Genomic DNA, 18044 nt, shown 5'->3' with positions numbered 1-18044 from the left:
GCTGGGAGAAAGCATGGCCAAAACAGCTGACATAAATTAGCCAAAGGGTTTTTTCCATACCGTGGCCAGTATATGAAATGGGAGGAGTTGGTGGGGAGGGGCAGATCACTGCTTGGGCAGTTGCATTGTGCCTCACTTGTTTTTTCTCAGATTTTATTTCTCTCTTTTTTGTCATATTATTTTTATTAGTATTATTATATATTTTATTGTATGTATTATTATTATATTATATTTCCTTTTTGTTATTAAACTGTTCTTAACCTACAAGTTTACTTTTTTTTTATATTCCTCCTTATCCCACTAGTAGGAGTGAGAGAGAGTTTGCATGGTGATTAGTTGCCAACTGGGGTCAAACCACAACAAACTTGCTCTTGAGTCTACGCCTACAGCAGAGGTGCACAAAGTGGGCTTATATGCCATTAATTTTCTAAAAGGCCTCAGAGGAATCCCTGAAAATTGCAAACTAGCAAAGCAGACATCCCTACCATGCAGTCAGAGTGGGCTCATGGATAAATGTGGTAAACGTTTATGTGACAGGATCTAGAGTTCACTGAAGAGCCAGGGAAAATACAGACAACGGGGAGGCAAAATAACATCGTGTCCTTGGATCTTCAAAAGAATCTCAGCTGAATTTCACTGTGAAGCCATCATGTATGAGAAAGAATTCATGTAAATACGCAACTGTTTAAAAGATAAGGAAAAAGGGGTAGGAATCAATGAATGGTTCCTGCAGTTCAGTGGGTTCAGTCACAAGAGGGCTCGCCTGGGGCCTGTGCTGTTTGACACAGCCATCAGCAACTTGGGAAATGAGAGGAGCTGTGAAATAATTAGGTTTGCTTATGAACCAGAGAGGAGGTCCAGCTGCAAAGAACTACTAAGGGACTTAAAAAATACAGAGTGACAAGGTGAAAAAGTGGAAGATTAAAATCATTGCTGATAATAAGCAGGAGTAGAAAGACAGAATCAATGTGCTGCAGAAGTGATGCATAAACCACAGAAACTTTCTGAGACAATACTGTCCTTTCTTTTGATTTTTCCCTTTTCTAATTTTAACTACTAGATAATAGATAATATCTTTTCACCCCCGTGCATGTGTATCTATTAACTCTCTCAAGTTGTGTAGCTGGAAAAAATTGCGCTGACCTTCAGTAAAAAGGTCCGACGCTTTTTGTCTTTGGAAATATTTCGGGTAGCTGTTAAAATTCATTTCACACTTACATTTAGCTTAGTTGGAAATGCCTTCCTCACTTGGATCTAGGGAGGAATGGCAAAGAAGAGGAGATCCAGAAGCCCCATGGATGAAAGAGAAGAGATAACGGGTTTTCATGTTAAAACTGATTGACCTCATTTATGTGGTATACAATGAAGGGGAAAAATATTGTCTTGTGGAGGCTGATTTTTATGACATTCTTCTCTAAAACTATTAACACATTAACAGAGTAAAGTGAGGACTGACCAGTTCAGCAGTTTATCTGAAGTACACTATAGGAACAGGTCTCACAGACTTATGCAGGGTAGGGAAAACTCAGGGCAACGCCAATACAAGAAACAAATTGTTTAGGTTCCTTTGAGTGGTTAGATAACCACGGTAGCACTGGTGAACCTCTGCAATGTCTGGTGTTGGATTTAACATGAAAGGTTGGTCTAAAGATGCTTTAAAGATTTCCAGTTGGAAATAAGAGTACTTGGAAATGAAAAATACCAACCTAAACACAAACAAGACACAAACCACCAAACTACTGAAATATGAGTGTACAAGCACATTTTACCAGCAGTGCCAACTACTACTCCATCTCCCAGTTGCTCATTCCCTCCTTACTTTTCTGCCTTTGCAGATAAGAAGCACCTGGGAAATTATGTGACTAAGCAATAGCCTCCTTCCAAAACTCTCGCTATTCTGAGCCAGATTTGAAGGGAGTAGCAACAGGAATGCACAGGACAGCACAGTAAAGAAAATGGCACAGGTTTGGATACAAACAACTAAGGCAGAATGGATGGATGTATATTCCTCCTGATGGATGTATAACAATGGCCTTAATTGGTTTCCCACATTTCCATGGACCTCTTTGGCAAAATGTGGAAGGACTGTAGGTTTTTCAGTTTATAAAGTAGCTCCTAACTAGTCCTGGCTTTAAACATAAAACATAGAATGTTAATATAGTCAGGAATAGTGGGAAGACTCACTGTCACACTGCCAATGGATAATAAAACTTTAACTTTCCCTGTTAGGTTTTTCATTTTTTTTTGTCTTTCTCTTCCCCTTTCTCTTCCTCTCCTCTTTTTTCTTTTTCCCCTTTCTTTCTTTTTCCTTTTTTCCTTTTAATTCAAATAGAATTTGCTATAGCTGTCTTTGTTTCTCTGGAGTGTAGTCACTTTTAAGTAACAACTCTTGAAGGAGCATGTGAACAGAAGGACACATTGCTTGTGTTAAATGCATTCTGAGGCTTCTCATGTTTAGTCCTGGAACATGAGAAATCCCACATGACTATTTCACTTGCATCTCATGTGTATATGCATTTCTGTGATGAATACAAACAAGAACAGCTGTTTCTTTCAAAATTAGTTCAATCTCCAGGATTACTGGGTCACTTTGTTATGATTGTAAAATACGGATATGAATGAAGGTATCTTACAGCAGGAGATACAGTTCTGCCCATGGGAATAGGAAGGGCTGCAACAATTACAACTAAACTTACTGGACTTATTCCAACTAAACTTTGGGCTTGGTGGGATGCTATTTCTGGAATTTGCTGATTCATCCATGTCCTGGTTTGGGCTAGGATAGGGTTGACTTTGATGAGGAAGTAGGAAGGGGCACAGCATGGGCAGCTGGCCAACAGGTATTGGATACCATACTGACATCATGCCCAGTATGTATAGGCAGGGAGCTAGTTGGGGGCGGTGCTGCGGAACCACGAGCTCAGCTGCCAGTTGGGAGCGGTCATGTTGGGTCCCAGGGGGTGAGCAGCTGCAGCACTCACCAGTCCTTTTGTATATTCCCTCATTTACTGGTAAAAGAGTTTTGTTTTTTTTTTTTTCCTGAACTTGTTTCTTCTTATTGTTGTTCTATTAAACCATTCTTATTTCAACCTATACGGGTTTTCCCCCTTTTTCTCTGGTTCCCCTCCCCCCTCCGCACCCTCGTGGCTCTTTGTCTCCGGCTGGACAAAACCACAACAATCCAAAATTCAAGAGGGAGTTGGAAGTCTCATGTTAGCAGGAATCCTGAAGAAAATCTGCCCCATTCCCAGCCTGCCCAATCAGTCTGCCCTCACATAATTTTCTTGGCAAACCGCTGAGGAGCGTAATCCCCTGAGAATTTGGAAGCCACATGAGCTCCACTCCCCAAGCCCAACCCCAAACTTAAGCTTCTGAGACTGGCCAAAGCCTAAGCAGTCCCAGGCCTCCAGCTTGTACCACTCACAGAGAGCCCAGCAGATGGGCTGACCTTGATCTAGGCCCCAAAATTTTGACTTGCAGAGAAATTTTAATAATATATATAATAAATCAGAATAACAACATATTTCAAATGGCCAATACCTTCTTATAAGCAAAATCATGTTTCCTCATCCAGATAGAACCAGAACTTGAAGAGTTTAGAAACTTTAGAGACTCTGCTGAATTTCTTCAAAACCATTACCCATTTTTAAATCTTGGACAAGCAGAAGGAAATAAAATATAGTTTATATCTGGGCAGGGCCATCCTTTGTGATGACATAAAGCATTCTACTTTTCATAGAGATTCTAGTGAATAAAAATGCAAACACACTTTATTTGTTTTTTTAAATTTAATATAAAATTACAAAAAGTTTTCATTGAGAAATCCAAAGTCTTAAATAATATTTCAGTACAAAAATATAATCCTTGAGCTAAAAAATTCCATACTACTACGTCCAAATAAATAAAATTACATCAGACACATTTAAATGGTTCCGTACAAAGAAAATACAGAACTTCTCAAAATCAGGGAGCTGAAGTTAAGTCAGTGCAATAAAGTTAGTTACATTTCCTGGAGTTGCTAAGCAGCCTGTCTTCCTGGTAAGTTCAGTGCATAACAATAATTACTAGCAATTAATCATCAGTCCTCCAGTCATAGAATCATAGAATCATTGAATGGTAGGGGTTGGAAGTGACCTTTAGAGATCATCTAGTCCAACCCCCCAGCTAAAGCAGGTTCACCTAGATCAGGTCGCATAGGAACATGTCCAGGCGGGTCTTGAAGACCTCCAAGGAAGGAAACTCCACACTCTCCCTGGGCAGCCTGTGCCAGGGCTCCCTCACCCTCACAGTAAAATAGTTTTTTCTTATATTTAAGTGGAACTTTTTGTGTTCCAGCTTCATCCCATTACCCCTTGTCCTATTACTATCTACTATAGAAAAAAGGGACATCCCAACCTCCTGACACCCACCCTTTAGATATTTATAAATGTTAATAAGATCTCTCTTCAGTCTCCTCTTCTCCAGACTAAACAGCCCCAGTTCCCACAGCCTTTCCTCATATGAAAAATGTTCCAGTCCCCTGATCATCTTGGTGGCCCTGCGCTGGACTCTCTCCAGCACTTCCCTGTCCCTCTGGAGCTGAGGAGCCCAGAACTGGACACAGTGCTCCAGATGAGGCCTCACCAGGGCAGAGTAGAGGGGGAGAAGAACCTCCCTTGACCTGCTGGCCACACTCGATGCATCCCAGGATGCCCTTGGCCTTCTTGGCCACGAGGGTACATTCCTCCCTCATGGTTAGTTTATTATCAATCAGGACTCCCCAGACTCCCAGTCCAGAAAAGTGCTTCAGCATTTGCGTACATTTAAGCATGCCTATTTACTTGATTTGGATTAAGACATGCTTAGAGGTAAGCAGATACAGGTATGTTTTACTCAGTGTTGAAACTTCCCCATATTGGTGCTTGCATCTCCATGCGAAATAAACGAATGATGAGATTAATCTTATAAGATCCCTCTCTCAAGACAACACCAGAAGGAAGGCTGGGTACTATATTATGCCACTTCAGGATTTCCATGTGGAAACTGGGTAAACATTGCCTCATTCTGTATTCTCAGGTCAACAAACATATAACAGATAAACAGGATTTTAAGACATTCATTTCTTATATAGTAGTAGTAGGTATAAATACTTCGGTGTTTCTTTAGAAATAATTATTTAAAATACTTAAATATTAATAAATAAATGTATAAAAACTCAAATGATTGAAATAAAAAAATAAGCATCATTACAATTTTTTCACAATAACTCAGTACAAAAGGTCATACGATGTCATTAGCACTTGCACCTCCTCTGAGATTGGCTCCTTTTCCTTTTGAAAGCAGTTGGAGTCTCCACCAGTCTTTGTAAGACACTAAACAGCTCATGTACAGCTTTGCGTTGGATTTTCAAGTCAGTCATCTGTTACAAGTAAGAAACAAATGCAATGAAGGTCATGCTAAGAGCTATAATTATTTACTGATCCTACAAGCTACAGTCATCAGAGTAAACCAGATGGACATCTGCAGCTTCCAGTTACTCTACTACCTAATTCCTACAACAAAGAGCCGCTTTGTCACAGGTTTTTGTTTTCCACTTTCTGTACTACTTTTTGCAACATGCCACAGACCAGCCACAGTCTGTGAGACAGAGCTACTGTGTTGTTATTGTAATGATGTATGCTACCTACACACAGCTAACTCCAGTGGGATATTGGCAGCAGACCTCTGCAGAGGTCAGTGGTTTGTGCCACTGTTGTTGTGGGAACAACTTTCCCACACAATTTCTAAACCAGAAATGGCCATGTCAGTGGCAGCTCTGGTGGGCAGATGACGTGGCAGTGCTGCTGGCACCTCTGTGCCAGAGTCTGCCAAGACTCAGGGAGGGCAGCCCCCGCACTGACACCCCACACCACAGACCTGCAGCAGCCCCTTCAGCTGGAAACATCGGGTTTTAAAGTGCAAACTGAGAGAGACGGGGGTTACCAGATGGGTTACTGAAGTGTTGTTGGTTTGAGTCAAACTCAAATCTCAACTGGAAAATATAGTGTCATGAGCCTTGGAGGCAGAGGAAGAGCCTTACCTGAAAGTTTGCCAGTTCCATGAGGTCTTTCATCTTCTTTGAGCCATCAGGAAGGCTGCTGCTCAGAGAATAGAGCTCCTCAGATATGTGCCTGACGTAGGTCTTTGACTTGTCAGTGTTTTCAAGCAATTTCAGGTACATGGAAATGATCTGGCTCAGGATGATCCTTTTTTCATTTCTCTGTTGAAAAATACAGTCAGAAGGAAAGGTCTGTGAGTGCATATCAGCAGGAAGACAAATGAAGCTAAACAACAGCATGCAGGGGTTATCACTACTGCTTACAACAGATGATGCTGCAACTCATCAGCTGGGCTTGGCTGTACCTCAGGATTGGTTCATGGTGCAGCATAAAGCAGCTTGATCCTTGTGGAGAGAATTTTTATGGCAATTATTTTCTCATTTCCAGGCTGCTAAAATGGCCTCAGCTCATACTTGTTCTAATCTGGCTGGTTATACTGGCCTTGGGAGATACTGTGTATCAAAAGTGCCCTGAAAAGTACCTGAAATGGTCTGTCATATTGTTTTGACTCACCTCTGTCCAGTTCATCAGTTTGTCTGTAAAAATAGGTCCACCGTCAGCTACATCTGAATGACTTGAGTTCTGCAACAGAGAACAAACAACTGCTATACAAACAATACTCGGCACAAGGCGAATTTCCTTTCTCTATTCAAATGAGCAGTAAAAAATAGAGGGATGTGATTTTTTTGCACCACTTGCCTATAGCTATTACAATGCTTTCACTTCTCTAAGCACCAAATCTCTTTGGATGACCTCCTAGTAACAGAAATGGTATTAGTCTGCATTTCAATGTCTTGTCCTTGTATAAGTCATGAATACAGACATTTAGCACTACCTGTTTTACCAAATGCTCCCTGAAAGTTATAGCATTGACAGCTGAAAATTAAACTTCGTTAAGCATAGCAACTGGCTGGAAAATTGTCAGACCTGATCTTGTCATGTTTTCTGGTAAGTCAAAGTTCACTAATATGTAGTCTGTGACCTTGAATTTACCTAGTCTTAGTAAAATCTCATATGGAAGAGGAGTAAATTAACTTTGTTATAAAACAAAGTTAATATACTATACTATAAAACTTTGTATAGTATACTATACAGTGTGATATAACATTTTTTTTAACTTTACTATAAAACTTTGTAGAATTGGTGAATAGTCCAGTAGCCCACAATCAGGCATAGGGATATACAATGTTAGCGGACTACTGAGAGGCTCGCAGGAACAAAGTTTAACCATCAAATGTTCACCACACACTGTAACAGATTCTAGGAAACTAAGAGCAATACAATTCTCCTACCAAGGAAAGGTAAACTGAATCATTTCCTCTTTTGTATGTGTCTTTTTAAAAATTATTTTTGTACACAACAGTCATTGTTTCCTTTTTTGTCTGCTCAGTAATTCAAATACAGTGAGTGTGAAGGGAAAACTTATAGGCTGACAGAAACTCTGTAAGCTGATTGGCTTCCCATGCTGAGCACACAGCCAAACCACGGTGGTTTTTTGCTGTTCTTCTGAAAGGTGGAGAGCACCTGCTGTGGACCAGAGTTTTTAACGTGCAAGAAGTCAGTGCAAGAAGCACACCACAGCTCAAGTTCTCTCCAGTAGACTTAGATATGTAGTGAGAATCTGTCTGATCCATTCTAATGATAAATTTGAGATATAATGCTAATTTTACAAGGAACTTCCTATCAATTTGAAAACATTGAAGTATAACATTAGACTTCTTTGTGTGATGCTTCAGAGTGATTCCTTGACTACTATATTTCAAATTTCACGTGGACAAAGTCAGAGCTGAAATTGGGAGCAGACTTTTGCAGTTGCTCTCATTCATTTAAAGAAAAAAATAAACAATCACAAGAATATATTGATGATAAAAGCTGTTAATTTAAAAGTGACTCTATTGCAGATCTGTCACCTCTATGACTAATCCCAGCTGAAGTGAACTGTGGACTACTTCAATGCTTCCTAGGTAGAGATAGGTGAATTAACACTACTTGTCACCAAGTTACCAAAGTTCTGGCTGAAAAGAAGTAATATCATGCCAGATAACACTCCCATGCCAGATCACAGTCACACGTATGGAAGTGGAATGGCTAGACAAGACAAAAGAATAAGCAGTAGAAACCAGCTTTGGGCAACACACTACTATAACCAATAATAATAATAAATACCAAATGCATTTGTTAAAGCAAAAGTTCTTCTCTATTGTGTTTACATTGTTAACTAATACTGAATCCTCCATTGACATTACTAGCCTAAAACTAAAAAATTGTTAGTGAATTGCAACTGAAAAGAACTGAATCAAGATTCATTGATCATAACTTGCAATAAAATATCTTGTTATAAAACAAGGCTGAATGGGGCTATGAGAAACTCTTGTGAAAGGAAGAGTGTCCCTGAAATAAATGCAAACTACTACATTAACTATGACTGTTGAAAAATTGAATCATGTTAGTGAAAAAAGGATAGCAAAACCAAATAAATTGTCCATATTCTTGCTTTTAAGAAAGGTATAACCAAAAAATTTGTTCCATGGTTACCCTCTATTGGACAACACTGAGTATGTCAAGAAGTGCTCAAGACTAGACTATATCTAAAGCAGAAACAGAAAGCAAAGAGAAATGCAGTAGAAGACCATACTTACAAAGTCAGCTTTCAGTCGGTCTATATCGTCTTGAAGTTCAGCAAGATCTAAGCTGTTTCCAAAATGTCCAAAATAAATCATAATGACAGACAGAACAAACACTCTGAAGGTCTGGCAAGTCATTTTGTTTGTGATAATTCTGTTAAAATGCTTAGAAAAGCACTGGGAGATGTTAGTTCTAAGAGCAGTGAGCTTCAACTTCTAATAGTTAAGTCTCCTATTAGAAGAAAATTGTCGAATGAACTTCATCTGACTGTCAGTGGTATTTATACCTGGTCTTAACATCTTTTATTTCGTCATTGCTGTGACGCCTGTGTATTTATAGTCCAGATAGTGCTAGATAAGAATGTGTTTTTGGTTAATGAAGGGAATCCCTCGAAAGCATCTCTCTTAAAGGATGGTCCTGGAAAAATTTTCAGTGGTTCATCAATGGGTAACATTTACGTGGCAGATTCTGAAGTTTCTTTTACACGTGGTTAGGGAAAAGGGGGAAATTATGATACTGATTGAGGAGTATGCACTGTGGTTCAAGGGGATTCTTTCAAGCTATCTGAAAAAAAAAGTCATATTGTGTGGTTAAAGGGTCAGTGTAAAGTCATCTCATCATCTCATTCTTTTAAAGTCACTAATCACTTAGACATCTAAATGTTCTCCCTACTGCTTTCCTCTTATGAAACACTATTTATATTCTTGCCATGGTCTAAAGCACATTTCTACTGCTTTCTCATTCTTTACCTGCAGATTCAACAATGGAAAATGAGGTTCCAGCATGGATGGAATGATGCATCATATTAAGTTCCTCTATGATTGTCTACTATCTGCAAGAGCAGAGTATTTATTACTCAAGACAGTAATTTCTTCTTGGTCATAATTAAAGTTGCCCACCTGACCATTTGCACTTATGCATGCAAAATATGAAAACAGAGACACGGATAAAAAATCTCAGTTGAATACAGACAGGATGGTCTTCAAGTATATACAGACCCCTGAAACAGCTGTATGGAGGACAGATGGGGATTTTTTTTGTATAGGAACTGAACTCTGTTTTGATGTATATCATGGGGAAAAAAAAGCTTACTGTGCAGAATCTTACGAAGAAATCAGAATTATTTTAGACTGTAGGATATGAATGCAGGTTAGGCAGAAGCCTACGAGGGAAAGAAAGAAGGAGCCCAAAAGAAAAAGGAAAGAGGATTCGGAAGAGGGCACTTGTGGGCTCAGAATGTCTGTGTCTCATCAGAAACAGACAAGAATTAAACTGGCCTCCAACAGGTATGGTTTGAGCTCTCCAACACAGTCCCAGATGGCTCTTTGGTTGTTCTTTGCAAAAAGCTATACAACATCTATCTTGGGTTTTGTTTAGGAAATTAAAACTGGCTAAACAATAACTTGATTACTGGAAGTGTTGACATGGAGATGAGGTGGTAATGTTACTCAAGAGTGTTTCAAAGCACTGTAAAAAAGTGTAGAATTATCGTGCTTGACCATGGCATAATGGTTGGACCACACAATCTTCAAAGGTCCTTTCCAACCAAAACCATTCTGGTTCTATGATTCTATGCTAGAAAATGGAGTCATGGAATAATTTAGTTTAGAAAAGACTCTTAAGATCCTCAAGTCCAACCATTAACCTAACTCTATTAAGTCCACCACTAAACCATGTTCCTAAGGGCTACATCTACACATCTGTTAAATACTTCATGAGATGGTGATAAAATGGAGGTCTCGTTGAGAGTCTGCAATTCAAAGCAGACTCACAAACGTCATCACACTGAATAAACCTATTGACAATGATGAAACATCTGGATTGCTTTGCAAGGCGAGCACAGACAAATGATATGTTGTGGCACAGCTAAATGTAGTTTATACATACAAGAAAACCAAGCATATTTTGCAAAGTGACAGACACGTGCTGAAACGCATCAACTGGCCATGAGCCTGTGAAGCAATTCTTTGTAAAGTGTTGGAAGGGAGATGTCAAGTGGCAGCAGGAAAATTATTCCTGTTACATACGGCACTCCTGCTGTTAGAAACGTATAACTGGGAGAACAATGGGATCATCAAGCCCATTTTTTTTCCACTATAGGTCCTAATTTGAGCAGTGCTTTTCTGTTTAACTACCAGAGAGTGTGCAAAGAGGAGCTGCAAGTAAGGAGTTTGGGAGAGACTCTTTATTCAAACAGCTATTTTCTTAAATGTGGAGGACAAATCACAGCAAAACTGAACACAACTAGTTACAGTAATTATCTAGCCAGGCAGAAGATGTAATTCCAGTAGTCGAAAGAGTAAGTTGGTAACACTGTCCTCCTCTGCAGAGAACTATTAATACAGATTGACTGTTCTGGTTTAGACTGGCTTGTTAAACACACATCCCATCCACAGTAGGCTGTACCTCTCAGGTGACTACCCTTTGGTCTCTCATTACTGCTAAAAACTTAAGAATAACAAGAGGAAATGAAGGAATTTTCCAACTTATTATGGTTAATGTTTTGGGGGTTTATATGGCTGATTTTATTACTAGATTTCCTCACCTCAGAGAAAGACATTGTCAAGCATTCAGTTTTGCAGGTAAGAAAATGGAAGCACAGAGCAATGAGAAGATTCATGATCATTCAGCTTCTGGGAAAGGCAAATCTAGGAACACAAATAAGACCTTCCAGTCCCATTGTTGTCCTTTGCCCACTAAACAGTGGTATAAGTATTGTATTGTAAATTGAAGCAAGAAATCAAGCAAAGAGCAAAGAAGAAAGCCATGGTGTCTGGCTCTGTCATGCTATCTTCTGAGTGCAGGTCTTACTCCCAGATACACTCTTCTGCCTGGAGAGGCTAAATTAAAAGCCTTCTACTTATTTTCACATTCAGTTTCTCACACAAAGGGTTGAAAGTTCTGTGGTAAAACATTAGCTGGACAGAAATGTACTCTAATACAGAAAATATAGGATGCTTTTTCCAAATCATTTACATTTCAATAAATGGTACCATGTTGATGTCCAAATACTCGTCTTTTAATATTCTCTTCTATTGACACATACCAACACTTCCCTCCAAATAAGTTTGAAACTAGGCAACAGCCTACAGCAGATGGTCAGAGCATGAGGGTCCATGAGTTCCAAGGGTCTGTTGTTTCCTATTCTGCCCAAAAGTAATGAAACAGATCACCATTGTCCAGTGTACATCTCACCGCCCAAGAACTGTGAACAGACAGGTTACGAGGAAGGCTCAGATTTACATTGTTGCTCTGAACTGCCTTGCCTGAGTATCAGCATAGCTGCAAACAAAATAGGGGATGTCCTGACAGGTATCTGCCCTTTACCAGACAGAGTCAAGGGCCTAAAAACATCAAATTTTTATCTGTGTTCCTTAGTAGACATCTATTGATTGCATGCTGGGGAGGACTGAACACTTAGCACTAACACAAGCTCTTTGCCTGAGCATTAATCCTAATTTAGCTGAAAGAGGTGATGGAATAGTATTGAAAAATCTCATGCTGCATAGATTTGCTGCATAGTCCGTCTGTGTGGCTCCATAGTCACAACTGGACTGTCATCTGTTCCAAACACATTGGGAAATGAAACCAAGGCTTTTTTTCTTCATTTTTCTGCCTGGAAGTCATCTGACTCTTCGTGCAAAGTAGAGGTTTCACACTCTTCTGTTCATACAACACCTTATGCGAATTACCCAATGATGTCCTTGCAAACTCATGTCAAATTTCACTGTGACCTCTGATTAAAGGTTTTTCCCTTTCATTTTTTTTGTTTTCTGTGTACTCCTCAGCATACTAGCTGAGTGGTTAGTAAGGAGCTGCCCTTACCAGCTCAGCAGATCTCTCATGATTTTCGTTTCTCTCAAACTCAGTGGCTTCCTCTATTACCACTGCACAAGGAAAGCAACTCAGGGTTGGAAAATCCAATCTAGCTTGTCATTGTGACTTTACATCACACTTCACTTCTTAGCCTCTCTTTCCTATAAAGCAGCAGAAATAATTTCTTTGATTCCTCCTTCACAATGTGAGGGGGAAGGGGGTAAAGTAACTAAAGTTTGCATGTGCACTGTACCAGTGCTATGTACTTGCTAAATATTCATATCATCACTATCTGAAAAGAACACGTCTTGGTAATCAGGCTTCATGTCTTGGCAACTGATCCTTATGAATATACTCTAAAATTTTTCCCTACCACAAAAAAAAAAAAAATCTTCCCCTATAGATTTAAACATGTTCTGTTGGTGCTACTCATCATGAAGCACTTGTTTGTCTACTCTTTGTGACCACTGGGTCTCTGTGATTTAGACTATTGTTTCCAACAATCATTGGGGACAATGTTGGCACAAAACTACTACTTTGTTTTATAAGAAAAAGCAATTGAGGCAGGGGAAAGTTCTGAAACTCTCAAGATGAACTGTTTAGCAATTTTTCTACACAAAATATCCTGCCCAATCCAAGCACTTTTTGGAAATGCTGTTGTTTGATACAAATGGAAAGCAAGTTTGTACCATCTGAAATATGGCACAAAGACCCTTTGGCCTCCACTGCATACTCCTGTCTGCAAGCAATCAGCAATGTGAAGATTTATACTACTGATCTCTCTTTCCACTCACAAAATTTCTCACATACATTACCTGCTGAGTCTTCCAAAGAATGTGAAGGAAGAGGAAACTAATAGTCGGTGGCATTAGATACATAGAGAGACATCCAAATAGAATATGAGCTGATGGTTACAACTTAAAGTGATTACAGTATAAATTCAAAATTATGAAAATCATGGTACCTTGACTAGACATCTGTCCCATACTTTCCTTCAGAATTTTGATTTGGTAGCCATGCAGTTTTCCGCGTAGGATGGGAAAAAACTTATAGATTGGAGTAACCTTTTTCCACAAAACACTAATGATTAATTTCTGAATTAGTAAGAGGAAATAATTGCCCCCTTCATGATCTGAGTTCATGATCCTGTAAAGAGAAGCTTGTGCAAGGTTCAAAATATGTACTGAAGACAAAAGAGCCCTCCTTGTTTCTTGTGCTGTATTTCAAGTTGTTACAAACTAGTTTTCCAGTTTTCGATAAAACACAGTCTGCACGCCTCAATGATTGAGAAACGATAAGCTACCAGTAGGAGCTATGAGAAAGGCAGGTTCTAAGACACTATTTTCTTTGTAGTAAAGTATGGAAAACAATGTTGGCATTGTAGAAGACAGTGATGGACAAACATGATGTGCATTTTCACTCTATGCTTCTACTGATTAGATTCTTTTCACATATCTAACTCCTGATCAGAATCTATATACCCATAAAACAGAATAAAATTCAAAATCTTAATGAATTTTAGTTTAAATCCATATCAATAGAAAAGCAGCATAACTATTGACACAGCAACCCAGATTATGACTGGTGTTGCATAAAATACCTCCTGTGCTATAACCACAGAGTGTCTACGGGATTTTCTGCATTAAATCTTTCATTTTCACCAGCTCTTCTTCATTCTTCCAAGAAGAATAAAACACTTACTATTGAAACTTTTCTGTTTTCAGCATCATAATATCCTTTGGAGGTACTGCTAGTTCTGAGCATTATATCACTGATGTATATATATTTCCTTTTTAAACCCCCAGCTTCTTGTCTTACATGATTTCATGAATCTTGGGGTTTCTTTTAGAGTTTTGGGGTTGGGATTTTTTTTTCTGATCACTTTTTAATCATCATGGTTGCAGGGAAAATGTCAAAAACAAGAACTTCTAAAAGCACAAGAAGGCGAATAGAAAAAAATGACGTTTCAAGATTTTTCCTAAAGACCTTTGAAATGCTTTTACCTAGGCTTTGTAGACACTAGCAGCACTTATAACTTTCAGATTGCTTGATTTTTAATATTAACTAGGTAATATTTTCAATTTAATACTATCAGTACAACATAGTGACTTTAAATAATGCACTTAGTGCTTTGGTGGGTGTAGTCTTCTACAAAATAAAGATAAATGTTATTAAAATAATTTTCCCCAAAGTGATCTCCCATGGTTTTCTAATTCTTCCCTAACAGCCCTGCTCTTCATAAGATGAGCATGCTAGTTATTCCATAACCTTTTCCACAAATATTTTTATTAGCTTTAAAGTAACATTGTAATTCATCTTAAGACAACTCGTTAATTAAGAAAACTATTTCACTGTAATTTGGCCTGATTTTGTTTTGTGGCTCTCTCTTTCTACTGCTCTCTTTGTATATATATATGCATATGTCTACCTGTGTTGTACCTTAATAGAATAAACATCACATTTTGCTCACAGTGCCTTTTCCCAATTCCCAGTCAACAAGAGTATGCTTTTCTCTATATATCAACTCTCCTTGCAGAGGCCTCTGGTATTTTCACAGTCTACTATTCACTTTCATTTTCATAGAATCACATTCACCTTCAAAAGAAGCCAAAAAGCCATCTGGCCTTCTGTGTCCAAGTATCTACATTAATATCTCATGGCATCTTTTCAGAAGGACCAAGTTATTTTTAAAGAGACAAGACCAAAGAACTCTAGTTCTGGATCAGCTGTCAGTTTCTATATGTGCTGGGTGAATCCAGATTCATGAAACCTTGCCAGAGGCCAGTTTTCAACCTTTCAAAATAGCACGAACTCCACTGAAAATTTCCTGTAGGTTGACAATGTAGGAATCCGTAGCCCCTCTATCAACCTACTACTTTCCATACACTCTCAGTATTACATTGAAATGGTACTTTTCAGACTTTCAACCTATGGATGAGCCAGCCACACTCATCTTTTTTTACCGAATTTTCCCAACATGTTGGATTTTATGATTCATTCCTTCTCTTAATGCTAATTTTCTGAATTATGGGCATTTATCTGCATTGGAGTTTTTTGGTCTAGTTTATATCAAGGAATTCAAGTGTCATTCAAGTTTTCATTATACAGTTGCATTTTTTTCACAGTTTAAGTAAATTTATTGTACAGACACGTATATTGTTGGAAATTAATACTCAGATTTAAATTTGGAGGAAAACACTAGTGAAAGGAGCTCTGTAATTCTTTCAATTTTTTTAGTGAATATTCTAAGTTGAAATATGAGCATTTTGGGGGGAAACATGATCATTTTCACTTGTTGTTCCATACACAATTTATAATAGCTAAATACCTTGTACCTACACTCAAACACAAGTGTGTAGATGTGGGTATAAGTTAGAGGCTAACTCAGTGATCTATTTCAAGCATCAGTAAGAAAATATCCATGAAATATTTCAAGCCAGCCTACAAAGTGAACATTTTTTGTCATAAGCACTTGGAAACACTCACAGGAGGTTTCCATGCAACACTTTCTTCTAAAATAATTCAAGTGATAGTTAGGTGGGTATCCCTCTTGCCTGCCATTCCCTTTAATGCCACTCATAATGATGTAACTAAGCAAGACAGTCATCTTTACTCACAGAAAAAGGCAAATCAGTATTCAGACTTGGTCCTACCTGTTTCTGTCTTGCTTCAAGTTCACTTATGAACACACCAGAGAGTCAGACGTACAAGCAACCTATCTATCCACAGATAACATTTTACTTAGAACTAGGTTTCTTGAGAGCACTTTAGTTGCAAAGGCTTTCCAGTTAGATTCAGAATTCAAAGTGAAATGACAAATATGCAAGACCTTTGCTTTTTAGTAGTTAAAAAACTTAGGGTTTCACACCCTAAGTACATTTCCTCTTCATCTCCACAGGAAATAAGGCTGCCTAGAGAAGAGCTGCTGTGGGTCAAGTGCAGATGCATTTTATTTTAAAGTCACATATCTTCTTTTAAAAGGCTAGGACTAAGAACTATGAAGTGCTCAGTCTACTTTAGGTAAATGTAAAAATTTAATTAGCTAGTAATAAATACTTAGAAGACCAAGGAATGAGATAACTAAGTTTCTGTTGCTTTTTTAAAGAGGCTAATGAGTTTCTGCCTCCAAACCAAAATAAAGTACATTGATAAAAAGACAATATAATAAACAAATGTTGAAGTAGAACAAAATACAATCTCAAGTACTCAAAACTAAAGTACCACAGCAGATTGGGTTGCTAATCTTTTTTTCCTATGGAAATGAAACTCAGGCAGTTTCTTAAGCTGTCAGTTCCTTCCTTGTGAGGAACTTTTGAAAAGTCAGCAATTTGACCAAAGTTTGAGAGACTCAAAAGTCTCATAGCAAATCTAGCCTTTGCCACTTTGTAGTGATTTTGCCTGGGCCAGGTTTTTTGGTAGCAGGTGGGCTACAGGGGTGACTTCTTTAAACAAAGAGTTGTCAGAAGCTTCCCGTATAGCTCATAGGGTTAGGGCCAGCCAATTCTAAGCTGGACCCTGCTCCTGACCCAGGCCTGGCCAATTAGTGATGGAGGTAACACCTCTGTGAATAACACATTTGAGATGGAGAAGAAGTTGTTGAACAGTTGCTAAACTGCAGCAACAATAGGGAGGTAGAATGTGAAAACATCTCTGGAGACACCAAGGTCAGTGGAGAAGGAGGGGATGGAGGGTGCTTAGGCACTGAAAAGGCTGCCCTGTGATATGTGGCGAGGACCATGGTGATGCAGGTTGTCTCCCTGCAGTCCATGGAGGACCACTGGGAAGCAGAGATCCATTCACAGCCCACGGAGGACCCCATGCCAGAGCAGGTGGGTGCCTGAAGGATGCTGTGACTTTGTAAGTTCATCCTGGAGCAAGTTCCTGGCAGGACCTGGGAGTCTGTGGGGAGAGAAGAGCCCACACCAGAGCAGATTTGCTGTCAGGATCTGTGATCCCTTGAAGGACACAGGCTGGAGCTGTTGGTACCTGAAGGACTGTTCTGCCGGTGGATGACCCACGCTGGGGCAGTGTGTGAGGAGCTGCCCCCGTGACAGGCCCCATGCTGGAGCAGTTCATGAGGGACAGTGTCCCATGGGAGGGACCCCACAGTGGAGCAGTGGGAAGTGTGATGTGGCCTCCCCCTGAGAAGAAGCAGCAGCAAAGTCCATCTGTAACGAACTGACCACAACCCCCCTCCCTCATCCCTTGCCCCACTGAGAAGGAAGGAAAAGGAGACCGGGGAAGAGGGAGGGGTGAGGGGAAGTGTTTTAAGACAGTTTTATTTCTCATCTCCCTGCTTTTATTGTTTCTTTAATAAATCAAGCCTTTTTCTCCCTAAGTTGAATCTATTTTGCCTGTGACGCTAATTGCTGAGTGATCTCTCTGTCCTTATCTCAACTCACAAGCTGTTTGTTTTATTTCTCTCTCTCTCCTGTCCAGTTTGGGAGGGGGAGTGATTTTATGACTTGGTGGACACCACGCTAAACCACCACACATTTCATTAAAACTGACATCTAAGCAACCAGA

General features: G+C 39.2%; 1 protein-coding gene across 1 annotated transcript; it reads right to left on the bottom strand.

Moving 5' to 3' along the window:
* Positions 1-5272: 5272 nt before the first annotated feature.
* On the bottom strand, positions 5273-8839 carry IFNG (interferon gamma). Its single transcript, XM_010206070.2, has 4 exons — positions 8717-8839; positions 6591-6659; positions 6059-6238; positions 5273-5398 (listed from the first exon to the last, which is right to left on the bottom strand). The coding sequence occupies exons 1-4, from the start codon at positions 8837-8839 to the stop codon at positions 5273-5275; spliced, it is 498 nt and encodes a 165-aa protein (XP_010204372.2).
* Between the last annotated feature and the right edge of the window lie 9205 nt (positions 8840-18044).

Source organism: Colius striatus, chromosome 1, assembly GCF_028858725.1.
Source record: "Colius striatus isolate bColStr4 chromosome 1, bColStr4.1.hap1, whole genome shotgun sequence".
Classification (NCBI taxonomy): domain Eukaryota; kingdom Metazoa; phylum Chordata; class Aves; order Coliiformes; family Coliidae; genus Colius; species Colius striatus.
Note: the sequence above shows the minus strand (reverse complement) of the source record. Positions and strands in the feature narration are given on the sequence as shown.

Coding starts and splice junctions, on each gene's coding strand:
- IFNG (XM_010206070.2), bottom strand. CDS start 8,839: ATGACTTGCCAGACCTTCAGAGTGTTTGTTCTGTCTGTCATTATGATT. Junction 6,239..6,590: donor AACTGATGAACTGGACAGAG/GTGAGTCAAAAC, acceptor ATTTTTCAACAG/AGAAATGAAAAAAGGATCAT. Junction 5,399..6,058: donor TGGAACTGGCAAACTTTCAG/GTAAGGCTCTTC, acceptor TACTTGTAACAG/ATGACTGACTTGAAAATCCA.